The sequence below is a fragment of the Panthera onca genome, chromosome C1 (assembly GCF_046562875.1).
Source record: "Panthera onca isolate mPanOnc1 chromosome C1, mPanOnc1 haplotype 2, whole genome shotgun sequence".
Taxonomy (NCBI): Eukaryota; Metazoa; Chordata; class Mammalia; order Carnivora; family Felidae; genus Panthera; species Panthera onca.
Genome location: NC_138346.1, coordinates 158,904,906 through 158,930,232, shown reverse-complemented (window position 1 = coordinate 158,930,232; position 25,327 = coordinate 158,904,906). Strand labels below are relative to the sequence as shown.

The following is a 25,327-nucleotide window of genomic DNA, read 5'->3' as shown; positions in this document are numbered from 1 at the left end:
TTTTCCATTATTCGACCCGCTTTTTGCGCTGGTTAAAAATAATTCTCTAGTAGCTCAAATGTTGACTTACTGAGCAGTAAGTGGCAATTTACACCTTAAAGAAACGAGTGTAAATCACTCGCAGCTCTAATTGCTGTAAGTTTACGAAAGAGCTGCTGGCTCGGTTTAATCTGAAGCATTTTCATTCAAATTGTCATCGGAACAAACACCAGGCTTCTTAAATCCCGCTGTAATTAGCTTTCAAGTATCCTATTAAACCTCTTCACCTTTCGGGCTATCCAATTCAAAACGCTCCTTTTTAAAAATATATATGTGTCTTGCTCTTTTAATTGAGGTTATTAAAGAAATCAAGTTTCTTCCCCCACCCCCTCCTCAATCCTCTTTTCTTCTCTCCCACTCCACCCCCCCTCCCTTCCCGCCCCTTGCACCCGCTTTAGTCTGGTGATCCCCGCTCCGCCGTGATTGACGTCTAGAAAGAAAATGCTTTGTGCTGGGATGATTGTTATTAACTTGTTACCCCCGGTAGGGGGGCGGGGAACCGACTTGCTTCGGCGAGCGCTAGGGACCCGCAGCCGCGAAAGCGCCGCGGCGCGCCGGGCAAGCCTTTAGCGCCCGGGTGGCCGCCTCGCCGCGCGCTGGGGCTGCGCAGCCGCCGCCCGCGGCGGACAACGGAGAGGCTGCGCTCCCGCGCGTTTGCTCGCGGCCCCGGGGCCCAGGAGCCCTGACGGCTGCACGCGCGGCCGGGCGCGCTGGGGGCCTTCATTAGCCCGCTCCGCGTGCCAAGAAGCCGAGGCTCTGGGCTGCGCTTGCCAGCTCTGAAGTTTTCCTCATCGTTTTTCCCCATTTTCCCCTTCCGCTCACCCCGCAGTGCCCGGGGCTCATGTCGGAGGAGTGCGGGCGGATTGCAGCCCTGGCGGCCGGGAGGACTCGGAAAGGCGCCGGGGAAGAGGGACTGGTGAGTGGGGAGGGACACGGCTGTTGGAGGCTGGAGGTGTGGAGACGGCCCAGGACGAAAGGCCGCTGTCCGCGCGCTCTTCCGTGGGCCCAGCTGGCCCTCCAAGGATCGGGTGCAAGGAAGGCCTGGGGCAGGGCGGGGTGGAAAGCTGGGCCGGCTGGACGGTGGTGCAGGGCTGTAAGGCGCCCTTGGGTCCTTGAGGTCAGGGTCAACAGCCCCAGCGGGTGGGTGGCAGGAGCTTGGACTTGGCGGGGGGGAGGAGGAGTGAGAACAGGAAGGGAGACCTCATGAACTGGGGGTGGCCTGAGGAAAAGGAGGGGAAGGGGGGGATCCCGGTGGGTCGGTGGGATGAGGAGAGGAGGAGGGGTCTAGAACCGCCTGAGACTGCGCCTCACGGCTTCCTTCAGGTGAGCCCCCAGGGAGCGGGGGACGAGGACTCGTGCTCCTCCTCGGCCCCGCTGTCCCCGTCGTCCTCGCCCCGGTCCATGGCCTCGGGCTCCGTCTGCCCCCCTGGCAAGTGTGTGTGCAACAGCTGCGGCCTGGAGATCGTGGACAAGTACCTTCTCAAGGTAGGGTGGAGCCGCGAGGCCCAAGGGGAGCGGGGTTACTCTAGGAAAAGAGAAAAGTTTTTCCTTCTTTTCCTTTCAAGTTGTCTCTGCAGGTTGTAGGCTTTCTCAGCAGAACAGCCCGGTCCAGAGAGAAGAAATCTTAGAATCTCCCATGTTGTAATACAGCTTGTTGATGACACGTCGTGGTCTACAAGTGCCGATACCCCGGGTGGACGTACTGGAGTCAGCCACCTACTTATAGAAAAGCAAAAGTGGGCTAATCCTTTTACTCATTTGGAAACAGAGTCCAGGTTATGGTCCCTCCACCCCCGATAACACCCACACACCTGCCTGCTTCTAAGAGCTCCTGGTCAGTATATGTTGGCTGATTCCCCTTTGCAGTGTCTCCTTTGGTAAGGACCACTGCAAAGCGCTTTAAAGGGCCTTTTCTGGACAGATTTTTTACATAGTCTTATTTTTAGTAAGTTACTTCAGGCTTTTTCAAAGAAAAAATTTGTAGGAACATTTAAATAAAAACCGTTTTCAGGCTCTTATTAAGAGCCTCTTGTTAAGGCTTGATACTTGGAGGCCACCCAATGCTTTTTTTCATGTCACCTCCAGTGCTTGTGGGGAAAAAAATAGAAATTGATATAAAGTTAGACCAAAAAAGAGAGAAGGAGGGAGGGAGGGAAGGCGGGAATGAAAGAAAACAGAAAGGAAAGCAAAAAGAAAGAAGAGAAGCGTCTATGGATGCCTGGGATGAAGTGCTTCATGTGGTAGTTGGAGTGGTGACTGTCTTAATTGGTTTCACTTCTTAAAATATTGTGCGGGAGTTTTGGAGTCAAAATTCTGGTAGGCCACAGTTACCCATGCCATTGAATGAAGGATCATGGTCCCATGTGTCTTAATCCTAATACCATGGGTTTTCAACTTCAATGGCTTTTTAAGACTACTATTTAAAATAATCTCTCCTACACTAAATTAGTAGCAAGCCAATTCACTTTCTATTCCCTCCTCACCAATCTGTCCACACCCAACATCCCCATTTTTTCAAAAGGATTAATTTTAGAGAGTATGATTTCAAAAAGCTAGTTATTGGGCTCCTTTAAATTTCTACCTCAGTGTATAAAGCTGCTTAATCTGTAAAGTGGGAATAAAACCCTATAGATACAACCTAGATAAAGCATCAAAAGAAGTTTTGGTGAAAAAATTAAAAGTAACTAAATCTTAATTGGTGATTGATTCTTAAAGTTGACAGATTAGCATGGCTTTCCTTTAAATCTGCATTCCTAGGATACCCTTTTCACTGTTTCTAGACCTGAGCCTTTCATTGTTTCTAGACCTAATATCTCAAAGTCATTTTTTGGATCAAAATTAATTTATTGTCAATGAAACCTCTTCATAATTAGCATAATCTTTAAGAATGTTTCTGGACATTCTTAAAGGCTATAAAGGCTTTTCTAGCTCCTCCAGAGAGAATCTAGAAAAAAAGGGTATTACAAAGTGACTCTTAACACACCTCTGAAATACATAAGTTATTTCTAGTGTTCACTTTTATATGTTAAAACTTTACTTGTACCTCATATTATTTACTTGTATGATGTAAAATATCTAAGTTACCTAAATGAGTTACATAAAGCTTTTCTTTGTAGGAATGTAATCCAGTGAGGTCTTCTATGCACACCCTTATTCTGTCCCTTTTGTACATATTAGTATATTAGCTCTAACTAAAGTTTGACACTGTATGATTATATAAAAATGTTGAGTTTTTTTTTTTTAATTTGTATACTTATTCTAAAAGAGAACTTTAAATTCAATTTGAGTCACTGGTGAAAATTGTTGGATCTAGACCTAGTAGAGTATTTGAGGGTACAACGATCTATAATAAAAAACATTTAATATAGAAAAACATCACCTCATGAGGGAAGTAAAATGGGGTTAAGACAAAAATGTAGGAGAGGAATTAGATGGGTCTTTGGCTTCATCTAATATTTCAGTGCCCTGTCGTTTGGGTAGACTTTCTGGCTTGGTCTTATATACATTTATATATTGGATCAATACCAGCCATCAGGAAAGGTCTATGTTCTTCAGAATTTTCTCTTTACCTTACTTTTCTTTCTGGAAAGTAATGGAAGATGAGGAGGGTTTTTGTTGTTTTTGTTTTTGTTTTTGTTTTTTTAAGTAAACTTTAAGAAAAGGTAGCAAACCAAGCATTAGGTTTGGCTTTAGGAAGTTAGAGGGTGGCCATGACTCTGCCCTGAAGCCTGAATCTACACTTGCTTGAGGAGAAGAAAAAAAAAAAAAGATCCTGGATAAGATCAAAATTTAGAAGTCCCTAAGCATTGAATACTAAAGGAAGCTTATATTTTTAAACTTTAATTGGACTATGTTAGGAACAAATAGAAGGGAAATACACACTTATTTCTAGGACAACATTAACCATTGTTAGTACTTTTTTATTCTGACTTCCTCAAATTCTTTTTCTTTCTTTCTTTCTCTCTCTCTCTTTCTTTCTTTCTTTCTTTTCTTTCTTCTATTTTCCAAGTTTTCTCGTGTAGTAAACATTGTAGTTCAAGATCCAAACTTAAAATTTTAAAAATTTTACCAAAATGATATTCTCATTAATGCTTTGGAACGAGGCCCATAACTGTAATTAGAAGTAAGTGAAACTTTTTCCTTCAGCTTTAAAGTACCTTTTATGTTTTGTATCACAGAAAAAACATTTTGAAGAGTAGTACTAATCTTGGACAAATTATTGGACAAATAGGGCTTTTGCTACAGTATTTCATGATAAAGACCATTTCCCAATTTCCCATTTTCACAATTTCCTAAATATTTGAAACATTAGATCCACTTGTAGGGTGTAACTGTGTTTTTGCATCATTGCAGTTTTTTCATATGAAATGAAATTATGCTTAATTAGTGAAGCATAAACTCAGTTCTTGTGTGCATTTAACAAGAGCAAACTTTGGGAGCGTGTGTTACGTACAGGCAGGTTCAATCCTGTACACATCTTCATTCTTGAAAGCTCAAGTTGTAGTGCTTATAGTATGATAGCAACAGTTTAAGGTGAGGGTTATGATTTGTTCTCTGAATTGATAATATTTCACGTGCCTATTTAAAAAATATAAGGTGGCATGATTTATTAAACCCTATTTTATGCCTTACTACTTGAAATACAAATGGCAAACAGTGCCTGGGTGCCTTCTTAGAATCACTTATAATCAGATTAATTTTTTCTCCAGTAATCAAATCATTAGGTAGGGTTACCAATACTTTACTCCTTGATTCTATTATTTAATGTTAGAAAGTAGCCAGGACTTCTGCCATATCAACAATTAAATCTACCTTAGCCATTACTGTTTGGTAAGGGAAATGGATTGCCTGCCTTCTTTATAAGGGTAAGTATCTTACAAGGCTTCTTTTTCACCGTCTTTCTCTCTCACTTTAGTACACCATTTATAATTGGCCAGAAAGTAGATTGAGAAGGTGTGTGGCTTGACTTCTTCAGCCACCAGGTTTCATGGCAGGAAGACCTTGGTAAAAGAAAAAAATAAAATAAGCCTGTATGTAGGATTTCAGAATGACCAAAATTTTCCGTGTTCATAGAAGTTTGATTTCAAAAAGAAAAAAAAAAAAAGCACACACTCCGATTTCTTCAGACAAATAAAAAAATAAACACAAAATAGAAAATATACAGTTGTGATCTTTTGTGGTGTCTAAAAGAGAGTATATCTAGACCGATATTTGTGTAAATGACACCATTTAGACAGAAACATTCAGAGCATATGTTAAAATATTAAGGATCTGGGTTTTAAAATTGCTCAGTGTGCAAAACCGGTGGATGATACTCTGTAAATATGGTGTTAAAATGGTTTCTTATTTCCCTTTACAGGTGAATGACCTGTGCTGGCATGTTCGGTGTCTCTCCTGCAGTGTCTGCAGGACCTCCTTAGGAAGGCACACCAGCTGTTATATTAAAGACAAAGACATTTTCTGCAAACTTGATTATTTCAGGTACACTATGGAATATTTTTAGCAGGCACTCCAAGAAATTATTTTGCAAAGAAAATATCGTAAATAAGCTTTCTGGTCTGGTTTTACCTATTAAAAACCCGTTTTCTTGTATAATGGATTTCAGAATGAGAATGCTTCACGTTTTTAAGGTATAGCTTCTACTAAAACAAATAAAATAAGCATGTTTATGTGTTTTAAGAACTCAATATACAAACACTAATTTAAAATAATTATTCCCACTTGGAGGAATGAAAGTTTGAGATATTAAAAAAAAAAAAGGGAAACTTCTTGCTGTGCATTGATAAAATATAAAACAAAAGATGATTTATTGTGACAGAGATCCTTGTTTGCAGGGCATGATAAGATAAAATGAAATAATTATGGGGTGGGGGGAATCAAGATTTTGTTAAGTGTTTATCAATTTACTATAGAATAATCCCTAGCTATACCCTACAAAATGTCAGCAGTTTGGAGACTATGATAAATCATATAATTTAGAGGAACCAACCATTCCAATATCAAATACACCAAGTTTGATTATTCTGTGTGAATATCTGATTTCTTTTTGTCTCTTCTTTGATTTTTGTTTTGTGAGATTGTATTGGTCTAAGATATTAACATTTTCTCTATGAACTCTCTAAACATTTCTTAAATGTATAGTTTCTTCTAGGATATAATTCAGTTTTTAATGGACAGCTATCTAGAAATTGAAATTATCCCTAAGCATGATTTTTTAAAATTGCTATATTTTTTTTCTTTATTTGCATTTCCAAATGAAGAATAATGTTTATTGTGAAATTGATACTATATAATGAAGTTTGTAATACCAATTATGTTGTTTATTCTCAGCTTCACAAACTGGTTTCAGAGAGTTTAGTGATTGATTTGAATAAAATTGCTAATTTAAAGCAATTCATAAAACGTAGAGTCCTTTATTTTATAAAGTCACAGAATTTTATAATTACTAGAAACATATTTCTCATCAGGTTTACTCTCCATTTCCTCAAAAATAGTAGCAATTTGTCTCCTCTTTGACTTAAAATATGAAACTCTTTAATTTTTTAAACATAATTTAAAGCTTTTTGAAAGGTTTGGTTTCAGAGACCTATTGAAAATCTAGTTCTTCAGGATTTTCTTATACTTCATATTTTATTATATTTTGAAATTTAGTTTTAGGATTCAGTTCTTCAGATTGACTTAAAAAACGGGCAGTCCCTCTAACAATATATTAATGAATAGAAACAGACACCCATCTAGTTTAATGTGGATATGTATTTCTCCCCCTCCTGTGGCTAGTGATATGATAGCTTATTCACCATTGGAAACATACCTGAGTTTTCCTTCCTCACCCTCAGGGTGAAAGTCTTCTGTTCTACCCATTTTTTGATACTATCAGTTTTAAATGTTTAAATATTTTAATTTAAAAAATATTGAAAGCATTTTTAAATTATCTCAATTTGGTTTTAAGAAGTCATTTATCTTCAGTGGTATGCTTTTACACTTTTAGGTGTCAGTCTGCAATGTATGTGTGTTTGTATCTTGAGTTTCTAGGTAATTTATAAAATATAAACTTATTTATATTTGTTACAAAAGGGATATTGAAACTCATACTGCATTTATTTTAAAAGGAAAAATCCAGTCTTCCTTTAACGTAACAATGAGGAGTTTTTGTTTTATAAACAGGTTTGAATTATGACAGTTATGTCAAGTCTTGATTGCTTACCATATTGACTTCTAGAAAAGTAATTGATTCCTGTTTCACTTTCAAAAGATTTAAACACTTAGGTTAATCTAGTGAGTATTATGATGTGTTAGTTTACTCTTAGGCTTATAAGTATCTCATCAAACATTAAAATCTTTACCTGCTGCTCTTCTATTTATGTAGAAGGTATGGAACTCGCTGCTCTCGTTGTGGGAGGCACATCCATTCTACTGACTGGGTCCGGAGGGCCAAGGGGAATGTCTATCACTTGGCATGCTTTGCCTGCTTTTCTTGCAAAAGGCAGCTTTCCACGGGAGAGGAGTTTGCTTTGGTGGAAGAGAAAGTCCTCTGCAGAGTGCATTATGACTGTATGCTGGATAATTTGAAAAGAGAAGTGGAAAATGGTAAATATATACTTAAAATACTTTAGAGTCTTTGGGGACGGTGAATACAGGGAATAAAAAAGATTTTTCCTAAGGTCATTTTAATGCATTATTTTGTGCAGTGTAATTGTGGTAAAAGTCATTAAGCATATACTGTTAGTGATGATCTCCATCTGTTTATTTACAGGGAATGCCATGGCATGCGTATTAGCCTTGTACCATATTTTCAGGCAGCAGCCTTGAATTTAGGGTCTGTTTGGCTTTTCGTAACCAGTTTTCCTGTGTTTGTCTCCTAAGGATGAATCTTAGATATGTGCTCTTCTAATTTTTTGTACTTTTGACTAAAATATACGAGCCTATAAGTGGAGTGTTGTTTCCACAGAATATTTGTAGTGTGTTTTAAAACTTAACTCCCAGATTTGGACAATTTACAATTTTGCACTGAGCCAAGAGATGGCAAGAAATATATTACTGCTTGATCAGTAGAGCCATTTGAGTTACTAGTATATATGCTGTTGTTTTTAAATGCAGGTAATGGGATTAGTGTTGAAGGTGCCCTCCTCACAGAGCAAGATGTTAATCATCCAAAACCAGCAAAAAGAGCTCGGACCAGCTTTACAGCAGATCAGCTCCAGGTAGACATGACAATGAATTCATGATTTTTGAATTCCCTCCTGATGAAAATAAAAAACACACACAAAGAAAACCCAATCCCTCCTCCCTCCAAAAAAAAAAAGAAAAAACAAACAAACAAACCCCAAAACAATCTCCATGCTGCCTAAAAACATTTTCATGTTTTCAAAAAAGTTGGCCTGTGCTTTTAAAGAAAGCTAACTTGGTGAATGTATGAAAACATACTTATTTCCCTAAAATGTTTATCAATATTCTCAGAGTCATGATCTGGTATTAGTCATTCAAGTTTTATTTTCCTGGGTTCTATTGGTATTAATGTCAAAGTGCAAACAAAATGTTGATCTGTCCTGGTAAAATCAATGTAACTCAGGCATTTATTTACATTACTACCTATAATTGTGATAGAAGACAAAATAGTTTAAGACTATTAACAGAAAGAGACATACAGTGTGTGGGTCTGTGGGACACTAATGTGCTGCCTTTTTAAGAAATTGCGATGAGCCTTTTAATGGCTAAGATTGTACATTTTCTGAATAGGAAAGAATTGAATATGCCTTACCATAAACAGGAATCTAGTTATTGACTCCAATCAAGTAGACATTTTCTTCTTTTTAAAAGGGATAAAGGGAGGTAATTCTATATGATGCTAATGGTTGATTATGTCTCCTGAAAAAGGAAGGATTATTTTCTGTTTGGTTGTCCTAAATATAATTGTTATAAATTCAATCCATGTCACTTGTCAAGAAAATAATTAAATAATTACTTATAATTAAGTCTACACATATAATGATTCTTTCTGGCATTTTTTCAGATAAAGAAATCACGTTTTCTAAAAGATTAATGTGGATGAGGTATTTGTTTTATATTCAGGTAAAGTAACATTTATTGAGCACCTACCTTGTACTGCTGGGTGCTTTACACATAGTATTGGCCTTAGCTCAAACTTTAACGGTTAGTTATACAACATTAACAACTGAGTAAAAGTAATATTCTGAAAATCACAAATAGTATTCTAAGACTTGCCAGTATTTAAGGTGAATATAGTAAAAGGGTTTCAGGATAAATTTTTTTATTTGGAGAAAGATTAAGAAAGAAATCTTGATGTGATACAAATATTCCAAGGGAACTTGGATTACATAAAACCCTAAATTAGGAGATATGAGTACCTGTGAGAGACCTGGAAGCAAAATATCCAGTAGCTACAAAATGTCTGAGTTAAAATATAATTTCTAGTATAAATATATTCTGTTTTTAAAATGGGCTGTTTCCATGAAGGTCTGGCTATAATTTTAATAATTATAAGTCTGACAGTAAAATTTTATATGAAATTAAAGTTATTAAAATTGTGAAAATTTGAAACAACTTTAGGTAGATATACCATTTCATACAGGAAGATAATCATAGGTACTGATTAAAGAGGGAATATTTGTGAAGGTCTTTGTGTGTCGATTCCTACACTAGGCATTTGTCTACACTGTCTCCTTTAATTCTTAACAATAATTCTTTGATGTAGGTAGCCTCTTCCAAGAGGTGTAGGAACTCCCCTCAAATCAGACTACCAACGGAATGGCAGAGAAGAGATTTGCAAACTTCCCCAATCCTTTGGTCTTTTGCTTGGCCTCCAAACCATGAGTGGAATAAAAGTTCCACTTAATAACAGCAGCAGCTAAAACAAGAGTTAGAGTCTGAATCTTGTATATTAGCCTCATAGTTTTAAATTGCACACATGCATGAGCTATTTGTATCATCACATGCATTTTTATATGAAAATGTGATCTGACTCATGAGTTTTTAAAGATGTATTTGGGAATCATAGGTTTTAAAAAATGAAAATAGAAATGACATGCTTTCAAAGCATATACTCATTTTTTTTTTCAGTATTTATTAGTATCTATTCTGTGCCATGAATGGCTGAAACAAATGAGATACAATCTTTGTCCTCAAGTGATTTTTTATATCTTGGGAATCTGGGATACATAGCTGTAAAGTTTTTTTTTTTTTTAAGTGTTTATTTTGAGAGAGACTGCATGCCTGTGGGCAGGGGGAGGGGCAGAGAGAGAGGAGAGAAAGAATCCCAAACAGACAGCACTGTCAGTGAGAGCCCAATGCAGGGCACCATCTCAGGAACCATGAGATCATGACCTGAGCTGAAATCAAGAGTCAAGCGCGTAATAGACTGAGCCACCTAGGCGCCCCGTAGCTGTAAATTTTTAAACACTTAAATCACTATATTTTGCCAGAACCTCTGATACATCAGGCAGTGTACCCTTTATGTCAAATTGTCCTTTCAGAAAGCTGAATATATTCTAGTAGTGCTTGAATTCAGCAAAATAATAAAATACTGTAGATGATCAGTAAGTCAAGACTATTAATGAAGCACTGCTTTGGACAGAGGAGAGTTAACATGAGAAGAATAAACAAGATGATTTCCCAAAATTATTTAGAAATTTATGGGAAGAAAAGATTTTAAGATTCACAAAACAGAACAATATTTTGTGTTGGCAAGAATATTTCAAATATTGCCCCATGTGTAGAAATGGTATTTAAGAAGTTCCTGCCAATATTATGGTTTGCTTATTGTAGTTGGAAGCACTTGCTCAGTGATTATTAATATTAAACATTCCAAGGTTAGCAACTACTTTAATCTACTTTCAGATTGAGTTGGTCAGTTGCTACTATGCAGATGCCGGTCATCTCTGAGATTTCCTGGGCTTAAAATGATGAGTGTCTACAAAGGTTCACTCCTTGACCACATTAAAAAGAGCGCAGAAAAGGAGTGGGGTGGGTTTCAACATCATTAGTGACTGGAGAACAATGAAATTAAGTAGAAATGAAAACATTTATTTTGTGAGATTAAACATTGATAAGCATGTATTACTTTCCCTTTAGTATATACCAATTTTAAACCATCAGTATTCATTTAAGTTTTTGCTTTATTCCTTGATGAGAAATTGCTTTATTAAATGTAACTTGGTTCCATTATTAAACTTGTGAATTTGAAATGCATTTGTGAAAAGCATGCTGTCTTTTGTTTTATAAATTATCAATAATGGTCTAACAAGCAAATCCTTAAATATCTGTTTAGCTTTTCTTCTTGAAAAATTAAAATATAAAGACAGTTAACTTGCTCATTCTTTTTTCTCTTTGAGATGTTACATGCTCAACTACATATAAACACAACTATTTGTACATGACAGTGTTGAAACAACACATTTTGAATAAGAAAGGGAGAATGAAGTGAACTGAATGAGATTATAAACTTTTAGGCCATTCCTGCCCATTTTTTAAAGTAAAAATACATGTGCTGTTTACAGAGAGTGTGTGAACAAATATGGTTGGAGAGGAAGTCAGGAATACCTTATTCTAGAAGAGTCACTCTTCGGAACTTAAGTTAAAAAAATTGCAAACCTCATAAGGTTTCCTGGAACAACATTGGTCTTTTTCTCTACACTATCTTCAGATTTTTCTCACGTTGTCAGGGTCCATTCTGTTACAAACACTTAAGCATGTACTATGTGATGGGAAAGGGTATTAGCTCTTGGGGAAATGAAGAGTAAGACATTTCCTTTGCCCTCAAGATGCTTACTTTCTGCTATTGAGAGCTATACTTGCCAATGAGTTATTTAGCTACCTTGTGACATGTGTAGTGGCAGAAGACTGTATTATATGAGGAGCATAGTGGAGCGTGCAATTAATTTTGCCTATTGGAAATGATGCTGAGGCCACTGGTGCTTAAGGTCTTTAGGTAGGTTGGTTACCCCCATCCCATACCTATGGACATGCATAATCATGTTGGATGACAGACTCCCCTCTTCCATATTTTATACTAGTTCCCTAAGTTGATTGGCTTTTAAGTTATAAAATTCAAATATCCCTCTTGATTCCCATGATTTCCTCTTCAGAAAGAATACAAACCCCTTGACTTGTGCTTTACTCTGATATTCCCTCTCCATGTTTCTCCTTTTACTTTGTATTCTTGGTAGTTATTGACATGTCCATATTTTTGTCTCAAAAAGTTGAGGCCAGGGACAATTTTTTCATATATCACTGTCTCATGACCCTTGGCACCGTAGTTCTAATCCAGAAGTCCATATTGAATCACCTGGGAGCTTTTTCAATATACAGATGGTTAGATCCCAGGAAGTTCTTATGGGTGTCAGATGGGTGTCAGATCCCAGATATTGTTTTACATAGAACAAGTGTTCAAAACAATTAATGTTGGACTAATTACAATTAAATGGTATCTATCTTTTGCACTGTATGCTATTTGCTGACTGATGAAAGTTATAGTATGGGCCTGTTTAGCTCAGTAGCAGTTGGAGATAAATGTGATAGTATTTTTGTATTTTTACAAGTTTTCTAATGCAAGAAATTTTTAACAAAATGGAAAAAAATAGTAAACAGGCTTATACCATTTATTCATTTCATTTGTATGTTGTAAGAAAGGAAGAAGAGCAAAGGGGAGCTCATTTTTAACAGCATAGTTGAGAGAGAAGTTTTATGCTGAAATGGATTATTTTTTAAAAGGTTTCAATATAGCAACTTGTTTGTAAATTTACAAGATATGCTTTCTTTTCATTTATACATATTTCCCCATACTGATTTTCAAGTAATAAAATACAAGTATCCTATCTTCTTGTTCATGTCTTATCTCTCCTGTCATCAAAATGCAGAAGATTGAGCTTCTTATATATAACTATTTACTACCTATACTTTTTTTTTAAAAAAAAAACAGGTAATGCAAGCACAATTTGCTCAGGACAACAACCCAGATGCACAGACTCTCCAGAAACTGGCAGAAAGGACAGGCTTGAGCAGACGTGTGATACAGGTGATTATTTTTAAGGTTAATCAAGAGATACTAAAAGTTCTATTCTAGGCCTTTATAAGTGTGCATTAGTTTTTTGTGTGTGAAGAAATGGCAAAAAACATTTGCTTTCTATTTTAGGTCTCTTTACACTCTACTTCAGCTTTTTAACTCTGATAATTGGCTTGCAAGGGCTAGGCTACCAATTGTTAATGACTTTGTGCGTAAGTTACTTCATTCCACGCTCACAGCAACCCTAAGATCCTCAAGCTGAAAAAGGCAAATATGGTTCCAAGCTAGATCTGGTTCTGAAGCCAGTAATTTTTTTTCCAACTTTTCTGTGATTGTATAAGTGAGTGCGTGTGTCTAGGGGTGAGGTTGATGGCCTTTGTTAAAGATCCAGGTAGAGATAGTGGTATGAATAAAGTCAGGGAAGGATAAATTAGAGTGAATTCATTGAAACGTAAGATTTATATTTGCAAATTGTGAGAGCTGAAAGTGCTGGAACTGAACTTGGAGGGACCTGCAAGTATAGAGTTCTCTCCTGAGCAGGAGAAAGCCATGGTATGTGAATTCAGGAAGAAAGGGCTAGTGGCAGTACATGGGAAGAATTAGGGTAGAAAGAAGCTAGAGATATATGGTTAGTTGGGATACCCAGCAAAGTAGTCGTTTTTTGAAGATAGTCTTAAATGCGGTAGTGACCTAGAGTTCACTGACAAACATTTTATTGATTGCACAGATGGGAGAAAGACAGGAAAAGGACCTGGACACTCTAATGGGACACTAGCTGTGCTAGTCATGCAGTGATTGTGGAATTTGGGGATTTAAACAAGTATTTTAAAAGATGATCAGGACTAAGCAAAAAGATCCAATGCCATGAAATTGGGTAAAATCCTTTAGAACAAGATCATAAACAGTAAAAAGAGAAGAATGGACTTTAGGGAGAGAGCAGGGTAAGAGATACTATTTGAAAGGGATGCAGTGACAGCTGGGATCAAGGAATGAGTCTAGTATGGAGGCATCATGGAAGCCAGAGGAATGTGTTCAAGGTGGAGGTGATCAACTGTGTCAAGATCTTATAGAGAAATCAGGGAAGTGGAAAATAATTTTAAGTAACACTCAAGATTCAAAAAGTTTAAGGAATTAATGCAAGTAACCATAACCAGCAAGATGAAATTCAGTTGCAGGGAGCAGGGGGAGGTAAAGTCCAACATTATACATGTGTTTCATTTCCTCAGTTGAGTGCTTGATAAATAGGTGCTCATTTTTCAGTTTATTCTTGTTAAGGCTGAGCTGTTTCATAATTAATAAATCATCTATATAGAGTATCTGATGGGGAAAGACCTGATGGTACTGCAGCTCCTCTAAAGACTTAGATTCTCAGTGGATTTGGCTGACAGCACTCTAATGAGGTTCTCTGAGGAAGTGAGCCACACAACCTCAATGCTTTTCAGATATCCAGGGTATTGTGTTTATTTCAGAGTGCCAGATTTTAAAAAGGGGTCTAACAAGGAACCAATCTGAACAGACTGCTTCCTTTAGAGGCAGGCTAACAAGGTCATGACAGAACTAGAAATCATGTGCTAATATTAACAGTAACAAGAATACTTATCTGGAGATGAGATGCTAAGGAAAGGAATAGGATAAAAAGACTAAGTAACTTTAAGTATATGTGGAAGGCTGCCCTGCAGACTAGCAAAATCAGGTCTTTGCAAAGGAATATAGGAAAAAGCTGAGTTTACTCATAATGAAGAACTTTTTCAGCATGAAAGTCTGTGAAAATGAGTGGGCTGCCATTGGAGATAGTGAGTTTCCTGTGCCTGAACATGGAGCTTCCTTTGTTGAGATAGTACAGACTGAACGGGTTGAAGGTTCTTCTAATCTGAGAGTCTATATGTTCAATGACCATGATTGCTCCAGCTGAGTCAATTCATGATTATTATGTTTTAGATTATTTTGAATTTGGAAGCAAAGGAAAATGAAAGATTTTCTGAGGTTTCTTATTATTTCAATAAATAATGACCCCAGACAATGTCATGTGATTTCTAAGTATTTAGGTCACCAGTATTATGTGCAAGTTATCTTGGATCCAAGTACTAGAACCTGGAGAATATATTGTTTGATGGTGGCTTCTAATATGTGAGGATTGGATTTAAATATTTTTGATAGGATGGCAAAGGAAGGAACATGCAAATATATATATTATTTGTATATATACATATCGTCCTTCGTGGTAATTTTGAAGAGTCAATTTCTGTTATCTCAGATAGTAATCATAGTCTCTATGTCCAGTCTACTTCCTGGGATTGGGCACATTTTAGAAAAATTAGAGTTTTGATTACTAGGCCTTGATTTTAATGTGCAAACTAGGTTATCCAACGATTAGGTAAAAACAGTGTCTGATACACAGAGACAGTCTCACCTTTACCAACTAAAGTCTGCTTAGCGGGATATTAGTAACAGCAGATCTTTGTTGTACTGAAATCACAAAATATAGATGATTTTACTTTTAACACTGCATTCAGATACAATCACCGTTCACATACCCTTTCCAATAGGTGAATTATGAATTGTTCATCTTATGGAAACAGGATAAAGCAATGCTATTTCTTCCAATTAGTGTCTTGGGAGTACATATCCATATTGAAATTTACATGATTTTTATTGTTGCACATCTTAAGCATTAAACAATTTAGTTTATTTCCAATTTTTCATTATCATAAAAAATGCTGAAATGAACAACACTCTATAAACACCTTGCTCACTGGTTCAATAGTTTCCATAGGATAAATTTCTAGAAGGGGGGTTGTTGAGTCAAAAGCTAAAACATTTTAGGGCCTTTAAATAATTAACTAATAGTACAAAAATCAGCTTCCAGAAAGTTCATACCAGTTTATTCTGCCGGGAGCTACATATGCAAGTTCCCTTTCACTAACTCCTACAAATCCTGAATACTATCATTCTTTTACATTCTTTCTAATTTTGGCAGAAAACCTCATTGTTTTTGTTTATGCTTCTTTTATTATCAATAACTTTAACATGTTTATTTTGTAATTTTAGAAATTGTATGTTTTTAGTCCACTTTTCTATTATGTGGTTACTTTTCCATCTTACTGATTTTTATTGTTATGTTAGACTTCCATAGTTTCTTTTTCATTTATTTTCTCCACATAGAACTTTTATATTTTTATGTATTAATATCTCTCAATACTTTTTTCTTATAGCTTTGGCCTTTTTTATACTTCCTCACCTAGAAGTTATCAATATTAACTTTTGTTTTCTCTTAAACATTTATGGTTCCAGTTATTTCCATCTAATTTTTAATTTACCTGGAATTGACTTTTGGTTACTAGTGAGGTGTAGGGAGTTTACCATTTTTTTCCTCACAAATGATTAGCCAGGTTTCTCTAAATCAGTATTATCCCATTCATTCTCAATAATTTAAAATTCCATTTTTTTCATACACATAAGTCTTCTGTTTGGCTCTTTGGGCTTTCTCAGAGATTCATCTTATGGATTAGTCTTTGCTTTCACAGAATATCTACATAGCCTACTCTTAGCTTATAGAGTTTACAATTTGGAACTCAAAATATTTTAAAGTTTTTTTTAACTCTTTTAGAGGTTTGCAAAACAGAAGGAAGAAATTTTGAGTCAGTGAGGAAGGTCAAAAGTACTTGTATTTGAATTCTAAAGCTGGGTAGCCCTCATGTCAGAAGTTATTTTCTAAAGTCTGGAATTGTCAACTATATTTTTCTGTACAAGTTACATGACATTAAATTTTTTTTTTTAATGTTTATTATTTTTGAGAGAGAGAGAGAGAGAGAGAGAGACAGAGAGCAAGCAGGGGAGGGGCAGAGAGAGAGCAAGACACAGAATCCAAAACAGGCTCCGGGTTCTGAGCTGATGTCAGCTCAGAGCCCGATGAGGGGCTCAAACCCACAGACCATGAGATCATGACCTGAGCTAAAGTCAGCAGCTCAAACGACTGAGCCACCCAGGTGCCCCCATGACATTTTGTGTTTACAAACCTCTCTGCTTGATTACCTATTGATGATCTTTCCAAAGAGCTATTTGAATCCGTATTAAGGTAATTTTTCTGTTTATGTCATACCTTTTTCATATTATTTCCAAAATCTGGAATTTTTTTTTTTAAACTACTGAGTAGGTTCCATCCAGTACATAATTTATTGGAAACATAAGATACTTTGAAAGAACTCTGGCAACCATAGTACCATGTGTATTAGGTTGCATGTAGTCCCCTGGGATACATGTCTTCTGGGTACTGTTGGGGAAAAGACTGGTGACAGCTGTTTTCTCTTACAAGTTTGAGAACGTGTGAGTGTATCTTCTTGACTGGGTGGGTGACAGTAATGATGCTTACTGTTAAGGAACCTGTGGAGGGAACTGTGAAGACCCTGGATTTCTATTTACATATCTAAGAGCCTAATACTCCAGAAAATGGGGGAGAAGGCTGTGACTTCCCACTACTTTTTCTTGATATATGCCTACATCTTTTTCCTGAAACTTCCTCAGGTGGTACCTTTCAGCCACCTGGCCAGGGATGCATACCCCATTGCATTAATTTTTTTTTTTAATTTTTTTTAACATTTAATTCATTTTTGAGAGACAGAGCACAAGTGGGGGAGGGGCAGAGAGAGAGGGAGACACAGAATCCCAAGCAGGCTCCAGGCTCTGAGCTGTCAGCACAGAGCCCAACGTGGGGCTTGAACCCATGAACTGTGAGATCACGACCTGAGCTGAAGTTGGATGCTTAACTGACTGAGCCACCCAGGTGCCCCTACCCTGCTGCATTATTAACTTCTGTTACTTTAGTTTTAACTCCTTGAGTTTATACTTTGAAAGCCCTCTATTTTTGAGTCCCAAGGACAGGATGTGTGTTTGAAATCAGGTCAGCTTTTTTATATAAATCTTTTTGCAGGTTCCTTCTGTTTGACATTATTCAGCCCCAATTCCCTTGTGCCATCAAACACCTACCAGCCCAGGGCAGAAGCTTATGTCCTTGATCTCTCCCTGGCCCTCTGTCCTGAAACTAAAATGTTCTTTGTCTTAATTTCCTAAAAGTTTTTATTCCTCCACTTCTCTTTCTCCTCATGACGAAGTGTTTGGAGTGACAGCAAATAAGTGCTATAATATTTTAACATTTTAATAGAGTAACACTCTATAGTCTAGTTTCATCTAGTGATAGGGAGTTCGAACACAGGCAGATTACTTACTGGAAGTATTCTGGGCAGCCTAGCCTCCCTCACCCTGACCTGGAAGCAAAACGATGCTTGCCCTGAATTTGATTCCTTTATTTCTATGATAGAGTGGACCACTCTTTCATGATTAGCTTTTTACATTTTGTGAACTGTTTTACTAATGGATATGTTTGTATTTTATTTTGCTTAAATATTACTCATTTTTTCTTATTATACACCTGACCTTAACATACTTCTTAGGGAATAGTCTATGTATTCACTAAGAAAAATTGAACTCAGCAGGTTAAAATGTGATTGGAATAACTGAATCAAGAGGTTTGTAGAAAGCTTTAAGTTCTCAGTAGGGATTTTAGTCATTTGGGAAAAGATTTGAAATAAGTCCAGCAGGTGTCTAAGAATACATTTAGTTGTTTGTTTTTTGTTTTTTTTTCTGATTAAAATGGCTTTTTTGTTTGTTTTTCTTTTTGTCCCAAATGCCAGTGGTTAAAGACGAGGAAACTTTTCTGGAATTCTCGAACTTCCTCCCTTCCTTTTTATTTTCAAAGATGCCAGTGTAGTATAGAATTGGCTTTTAAATAAATCACCAGATAGTTATTATTTGAGCAAAGAAAATGACCATTGATATTTGTGCAAATGTTCTCTTCAGTCTATAGAACTGTTTAAAAACCTTACTTAGATTTTTTTTTTAAACTTTTATTTCTTTTGAGAGAGCACATGCTCGTGCACTCAAGTGGGGTAAGGGCAGAGAGAGAGAGAGCGAAACAGAGAATCCTAAGCAGGCTCCGCACTGTCAGTGCAGAGCCAAATTAATGCAGGCTCAGTATCAACATGAGATCATGACCTGAGCTGAAATCAAGAGTCGGCCTCCCAACCGAGTCACCCAGGTGCCTCAAAAGCTTATTTCAATTTGTATTGTGCTTATATGGTAGAGAAATTTAGGATACATTTCTTTTTCTTTTTTAGCCTTAATAGTGAACAGTTTGACAGGGGATGCATTTCTTTTTAAACTGAGTTGATAATGTACTCAAAAGCTGAGATGTGACGTACCTATATTGCTTTTCTCCTCCCTCAGGTGTGGTTTCAGAATTGTAGAGCACGCCACAAGAAACACGTCAGTCCTAATCACTCCTCCTCGGCCCCAGTCACAGCAGTCCCACCCTCCCGGCTGTCTCCACCCATGTTAGAAGAAATGGCTTATTCTGCCTATGTGCCCCAAGATGGGACGATGCTAACTGCGCTGCATAGTTACATGGATGGTAGGTATCCCAACCTTTAACAGCTGTTTCCCAAGCAACCAATAAGTGATCGTTTCTAATATTAGATTGTTGATAGGACTCATATTTTGAAACATTACCTCAGTAGTAGATGAAAAATATTGTGGGGAAGTGCAGTAGGGGGCAGAACTGTCCAAACATTCTTATTTCTATAACAACATTTTGAGGGACAAGTTTAACACCCACTTTACAGCTAAAATACAAATATTAATAATGACTATTAGTGCTTGATTTTTTACTTAGGACGTTAATTTTTTTTTTTTTTTTTTTTTTTTTTTTTTTTTTTTTTTTTTTTTTTTTTTTTTTTTTTTTTTGCTTTTCACCTGGTATTTAAATAATTTATTTTCCTATGGTCAGAGAAAGTATTCACACTCAGACTTTTAGATTGGAATTTACGGAGTTTTGTCAAAGAAACTTTTATATTGAAGCAAAACATACATATAGAAAAGTGTACACGTAAAAAGTATCCAGCTTGGTGAACTATTACAGTGAACACATCCACGTAAATACTGACTAGATGAAGTAGTAGGACATAATTAACACCCCAGAAATCTGTCTTATGTACCCTTTCAATCATTATCCTCTTCTTCCATAGCAGCATTGCCTCGACTTCCAAAGTCATGTTTTAGTTTTGCCTGTTCTTGAGCTTTACATAAACTGCACCATATGGAACGTATTCTTGTGTATCTCACTTCTTTCCACTACATTGTTCGTGAGATTCATCTGTATTGTTGCAAGGATCAGTGATTTGTTTTATTGTTCTATAGAATTCCACTGTAGGAATATACCACAGTTTAACCATTTTATGGTTGATAAACATTTGTGCTTGAGCGTGCTTAGGCTTTTATGAATATGCTGCTGTGGACTTTATTGTGCATGCCTTTTGGTGCACACTAATTCACACTTCTATTTGGAATACACCTGGGAATGAAACTTAGGGTCACAGGCTATACATACACTCAACTTCAGCGGATTCTGCCAGTTTCCCATAGTGGTTGAACCAGTTTACACTCGGACCAGCAGTAGGTGAGACTTCAAGGTGCTCCACATCCTTGCTAACACTTGATATGGTGTGACTTCTTACTTTTAGCCAATTTGATAGTTGTGTAGTGCTTATCTCCTTATTTTAACTTGCTTTTTCCTCATGACTGGTGAGATTGAACATGTTTTCACTGGACATTTGTATATCCTTTTTTTGTGAAGAGCTTATTCATGTCTTTTGTCTGTTGGTTTGTCTGTTGTTTTTTTCCTTGATTTATCTTTGTTCTTCCTATATTCTGCATATAAAAAAGTTTTTTGATGATTATATGTATTGCAGACATCGCCTACTTTTCAGTGGCTTGCCTTTTTATACCCCCTTAAGGGTATGTTTTGTTGAGCACAAGTTCCTAATTTTAATATAGTTCATTTCATCAGGTGTGTTCCCCCCCCCCCCCCCCCCCAATTCACGGGCAGTGCTTTTTTTGTGACCTGTTCAAGTAATTGTTTCTCTCAAAGATAATGAACATGTACCTCTTATACTATCTTCTAGAAACTATCTTCCCTTTGATCTTTAGATTTACAGCCCATCTGGAATTGAATTTTGTATGTGGTATGAAATAGGAAGCAAAGCTCTTGTTATATTGATTAAAATACCAATGTCTCAGCTGTTTTATAGTGCTACATTTCTCATAAATCAACTGTTGATATAATGTAGGTGTCAATTTCTGTACACTCTATTTTGTTGGTCTGTTTATTTTCATAATAATACCTTAGTGTTTTAATTACGCAAAGCCTACAATTCTTTATATCCAGTAGAAAAGTCTTTCTACTTTCTTGTTACTCAAGTTTGTGTTGCTCATTCTTGACCCTTTGCATTTCCATAAATTTTACCAGCTTGTCAATTTCCACCACAAAACCCACAAACAATTGAAATTTTGATATAGTCTATTAGACCAATTTGTAAGAAACTGCCATCTTAATAATATCACCTTCCATACTATGAACTTTGTCTATTTATTTAGACCATCTTTAAGTACTTTTTTTATATTCCAGAGTTTTTGGCTTAGCACATCTAAGGTTCATTCATAAGTATTTGTTTTGATGCAGATGTTAATGGTATTTCCTCTGTATGTGAAAATCTAGGTTGCCAGCTATTTTTCCCCCCAGGACTTTGAAGGTAACATTGGGTTCTGGCTTGCATTGTTTCTATTGTTTAGAATATGGGTAGTTAATCTGATGCTACTTGTTGAAATAAGCTATTGGTCTAATTCTTGCTCTTTTGAAAGTGAATGTCATTTTACTGCAGCTTTTCTCTTTGTATTTGTTTTTCAGTTTTATTATAATGTGCCTAGATATGCTTCTTGAATATGTAGTTTGATGTATTTCATTTAAGTAAAAGTCTGTTTTTGTGTCTTTAAATATTGTTTCTACCCCTTATGAAAATATCCCATATTTTCCACCCCTTTGAACTTCCATGTATTGAGGTATTTTCTTCTGACTTCTCTCCAGTTCACTAATTCTCTAATATGCTGTAAAACTCACCCACTGAGTTCTTAACTTCAGTTATTGTATCTTCAGTTTTAGAATTTCTATTTCATTCTTTTATAGTTTCCACTTCTATGCTGGAATCCTCTATTTTTGCCACTTTATTCCTTAACAAAATTATTATATTAATTATAGTTATATTAAATTTATGTCTGATAACTCCAATATCTGGATCTCTTTGTTTTCAGTCAAGTCATGTCTTCTTATTTGCCTTTTCATTTTTATTGCACTTCAGACATTGTGTATGAAAAATTAGAAATAATTTGAGACTCTGGATGATCTCTTCCACCAGAGAGGATTTGGTTTCACCTCTGGCAGAAAGTTAGGCTAGGATAAGATCAACTTAATCCAATGAGGCATCACTGCTTACAAAGGCTGGTATATTTCTGGGTCACTATTTGTGTTAAGCTTCTAGGATCCCAGACAGAGCCTGTGTTTTGTTTCTGTTGTTTTAAATGAAGGCTTCTCTTCATTGGTCCCTGATCTTTCGTGTTTGTTCCCCACCACCCAGCCAAAGTCTAAATCCTGAAAGTCTGCTCCAATTCTCAGCCTGTCAGACATTTCTTTTAAAATTGTCATTAAACTTGGAGGGGGTGGAGGGTAGTAGCCTCGGTTCATTTCCCTTCTCTTCTGGGACTTGCTTTGCAAGTTCTCACTGTCTCGGTATCTTTCAGATGCCTTCCAACAGATTTGTAAAAATTTTGTCCAGCTCTCCTAGTTGTTCTCAGAGGGAGGTTTGGTTTGAAGCATCATAGCCCTTGCTGAGAATGGAAACCTCATTTTAAGTTTGGGTTAAATAAAAAAATCAGAGCCTGTACCATGGTTGCTATTATACTAGCATTAAAATTGTATGTGTTCACATGAATGACTATAGTTTTGCCTGAGTCAAATGTGCTTTGATGTATGTTTAGAGAAGAGGTGGTTAAGCATTCATAAATGAGAAATTGGGGGTCATCCTACAGACACCTTTATATGGAAGCTAGCAGTGTCTCTGCAGACAAAGCTTATGTTTTCTAGCTGCAAGGTAAAGTGCAGTGAATGGGGTATGGATGGAGGACATTAAAGTGTCAAAAGCTTGTGGCCCCAAAAGAGGTTTTGGGGGTAAACTATTCCTGGATTTTCATTTAATACTATATTCATTGTGCTGAATAAGTTAATGCTTCTGCTGAGGTTAGTGGAATGAGTGTAGCTTGGTGCCCTCAGCTATAAAGAGTAATGAAAGTGCATTGCCTTGGATTGTTTTGGTTTGTTTTTAAATCAGTTTTATTCACCCTACAAAACTGATCCACGAATTTCTTTCTATTTTATAGCTCATTCACCAACAACTCTTGGACTCCAGCCCTTGTTACCCCATTCAATGACACAACTGCCAATAAGTCATACCTAATTCCTTTTTTCAGGGATAGAAATGATTAAGGATATAATCTTGTCATTTATTATGTATAAAATACCATTGAAAAGATATTAATGTTAATTTTTTATTTAACACTCAAAGCATTTTCGACATCACTTTGCTGCCCAGGTATGTATCTATTGTTGGCCTGCAAGACACTTTTATTGATTCTTCATTTTTTGTAAAATTTATGTTTACAAGAAGAAAACAAATCAACTTTTTTTTTTGTATTGTCTGGAAATAGTTCACTCTAGTGTGTATCTGTTAATTTATTTGTCATCAAAAGAGCACTTTGCCTAAAAAACAAAAGGACTGACAAGTGTGCAACATGTTTACAATCCTTTGTGAAATCGTAGTTTACCCTTAGTTTGTATCTGTAAGTTATTGTTATAAATATTACCTGTATTTTTTGTTATATACAACTTTATACTTTGAAGCTTGTATCTGTGAATTTTGCAACTGCAATTTATTTTGCCAATGTTTTCTGAATGAATTGAATAAAGCTTCTGTTGTAGCATGCCATGCAAACACATTATTGTGTTTGTGGTTGATGAATTATGGCTGTAAATAACACTATAGTTTAATAAGCCCACCCCTCCAAGTTTATTAAACATTTTCCATTCTTGTGAAAGTTTCAACCAATTTGTCCTTTCTTGTGTGTGCTTTCAACATTAAGTCGACGTTAGTCTCTTTCAAATATAACAACTCTTAATTTTAAAAAGTCATTTTGTTTTGAGCTGCGTTTTGAGTACATTTTAATAGGAAACTTATTTGTAGACGATTGCACTTACTCAACAAAAGAACACGTGAAAACATCTAATTTGGCAAATTATCCTTTTAAACTAGCTAATAAAATTAATGTGAAAGAAAAGGTAGAGCACTTTTCCAAATGATCTTTTTGGGTAACCCAAGTCAGAAATGAAATATGGGCCATGAGAATATATTTCTTCAGGGGTGAAAAAGGAGAACTAAAAGTATTTGGAGTTTATGAGCAATGTTTCTAGAGCAGACTCTTTACTTTTTCTTCCTAGTGAACACTCTTTAGGGATTGTGATTCTGAGAGCTGAAATCTAAACCCCAGGACTTTATCCTATGTAGCAGTGGACGCTTGTCTTGGAATTACAAAAGTAAGTGGTGCCACCCTCACTAATTTTTGGATTTAAAGAACTTAATCAGTATTCACTTCTTGTTTTTCATATACCAGTAAGGGAAAAAAAAGGTAATGGGATAAAAAACAATTCTTAAGAATCTTAAGTTTAAGTCTTTGTTTAACTTAGCAGATTCACATCTGGCTGAGGACTGGAAGTAATAGTGGAGTATTTGTAATTCTATTCTAGTAATCATAAATGCAACCAGAAAGCAATCACGTGGTTGTAAGTAACTCACTATCTGCCTCAAACCAGAAGTAACAAGCCTAAGTTTCACTATGGGAGAAAGGAGGAAAAAAAGCTTTGTTTTGTTTTGTTTTGTTTCGTTTTTAACCTGCTACTCCAGTTAGATTTTTTTTTTTTTTTTTTTTTTTTTTGGCCAAAAACGAAGAGTGTAGCCAATAGTCACTCTAACTGATTGTGTGAGATTGATACTAATCTCCATGGGTTTTTGTCTACCTGTCCCAGGCACGAAGTGGTGAGGTCAGCTTTACCTCTACCAGATGTTGAGACAAGCTCTTCTAGTCTAGCCAAGCTCTGCACTGTTAGCAGTTTATAGCATTTCCCAGCTGGATGTAACTGGCATCATTTAGCTTGGGAGGTGCTTGATTGTGAGTCTTTCTTTCTTTTTCTTTCTTTCTTTCTTTCTTTCTTTCTTTCTTTCTTTCTTTCTTTTTCTTCCTTCCTTCCTTCATTTCTCTTACTTTCTTTCTCTCTCTCTC

The 25,327-nt window shown here is 36.4% G+C and overlaps 1 protein-coding gene across 1 annotated transcript; it reads left to right on the top strand.

Moving 5' to 3' along the window:
• Positions 1–699: 699 nt before the first annotated feature.
• LHX8 (LIM homeobox 8) lies at positions 700–24,060 on the top strand. The gene is made up of 8 exons (XM_060625960.3): positions 700–955; positions 1,363–1,524; positions 5,399–5,520; positions 7,406–7,626; positions 8,137–8,240; positions 12,974–13,069; positions 19,337–19,520; positions 23,375–24,060. The coding sequence occupies exons 1-8, from the start codon at positions 881–883 to the stop codon at positions 23,449–23,451; spliced, it is 1,041 nt and encodes a 346-aa protein (XP_060481943.1). The 5' UTR covers positions 700–880; the 3' UTR covers positions 23,452–24,060.
• The last annotated feature ends 1,267 nt before the right edge of the window (positions 24,061–25,327 follow it).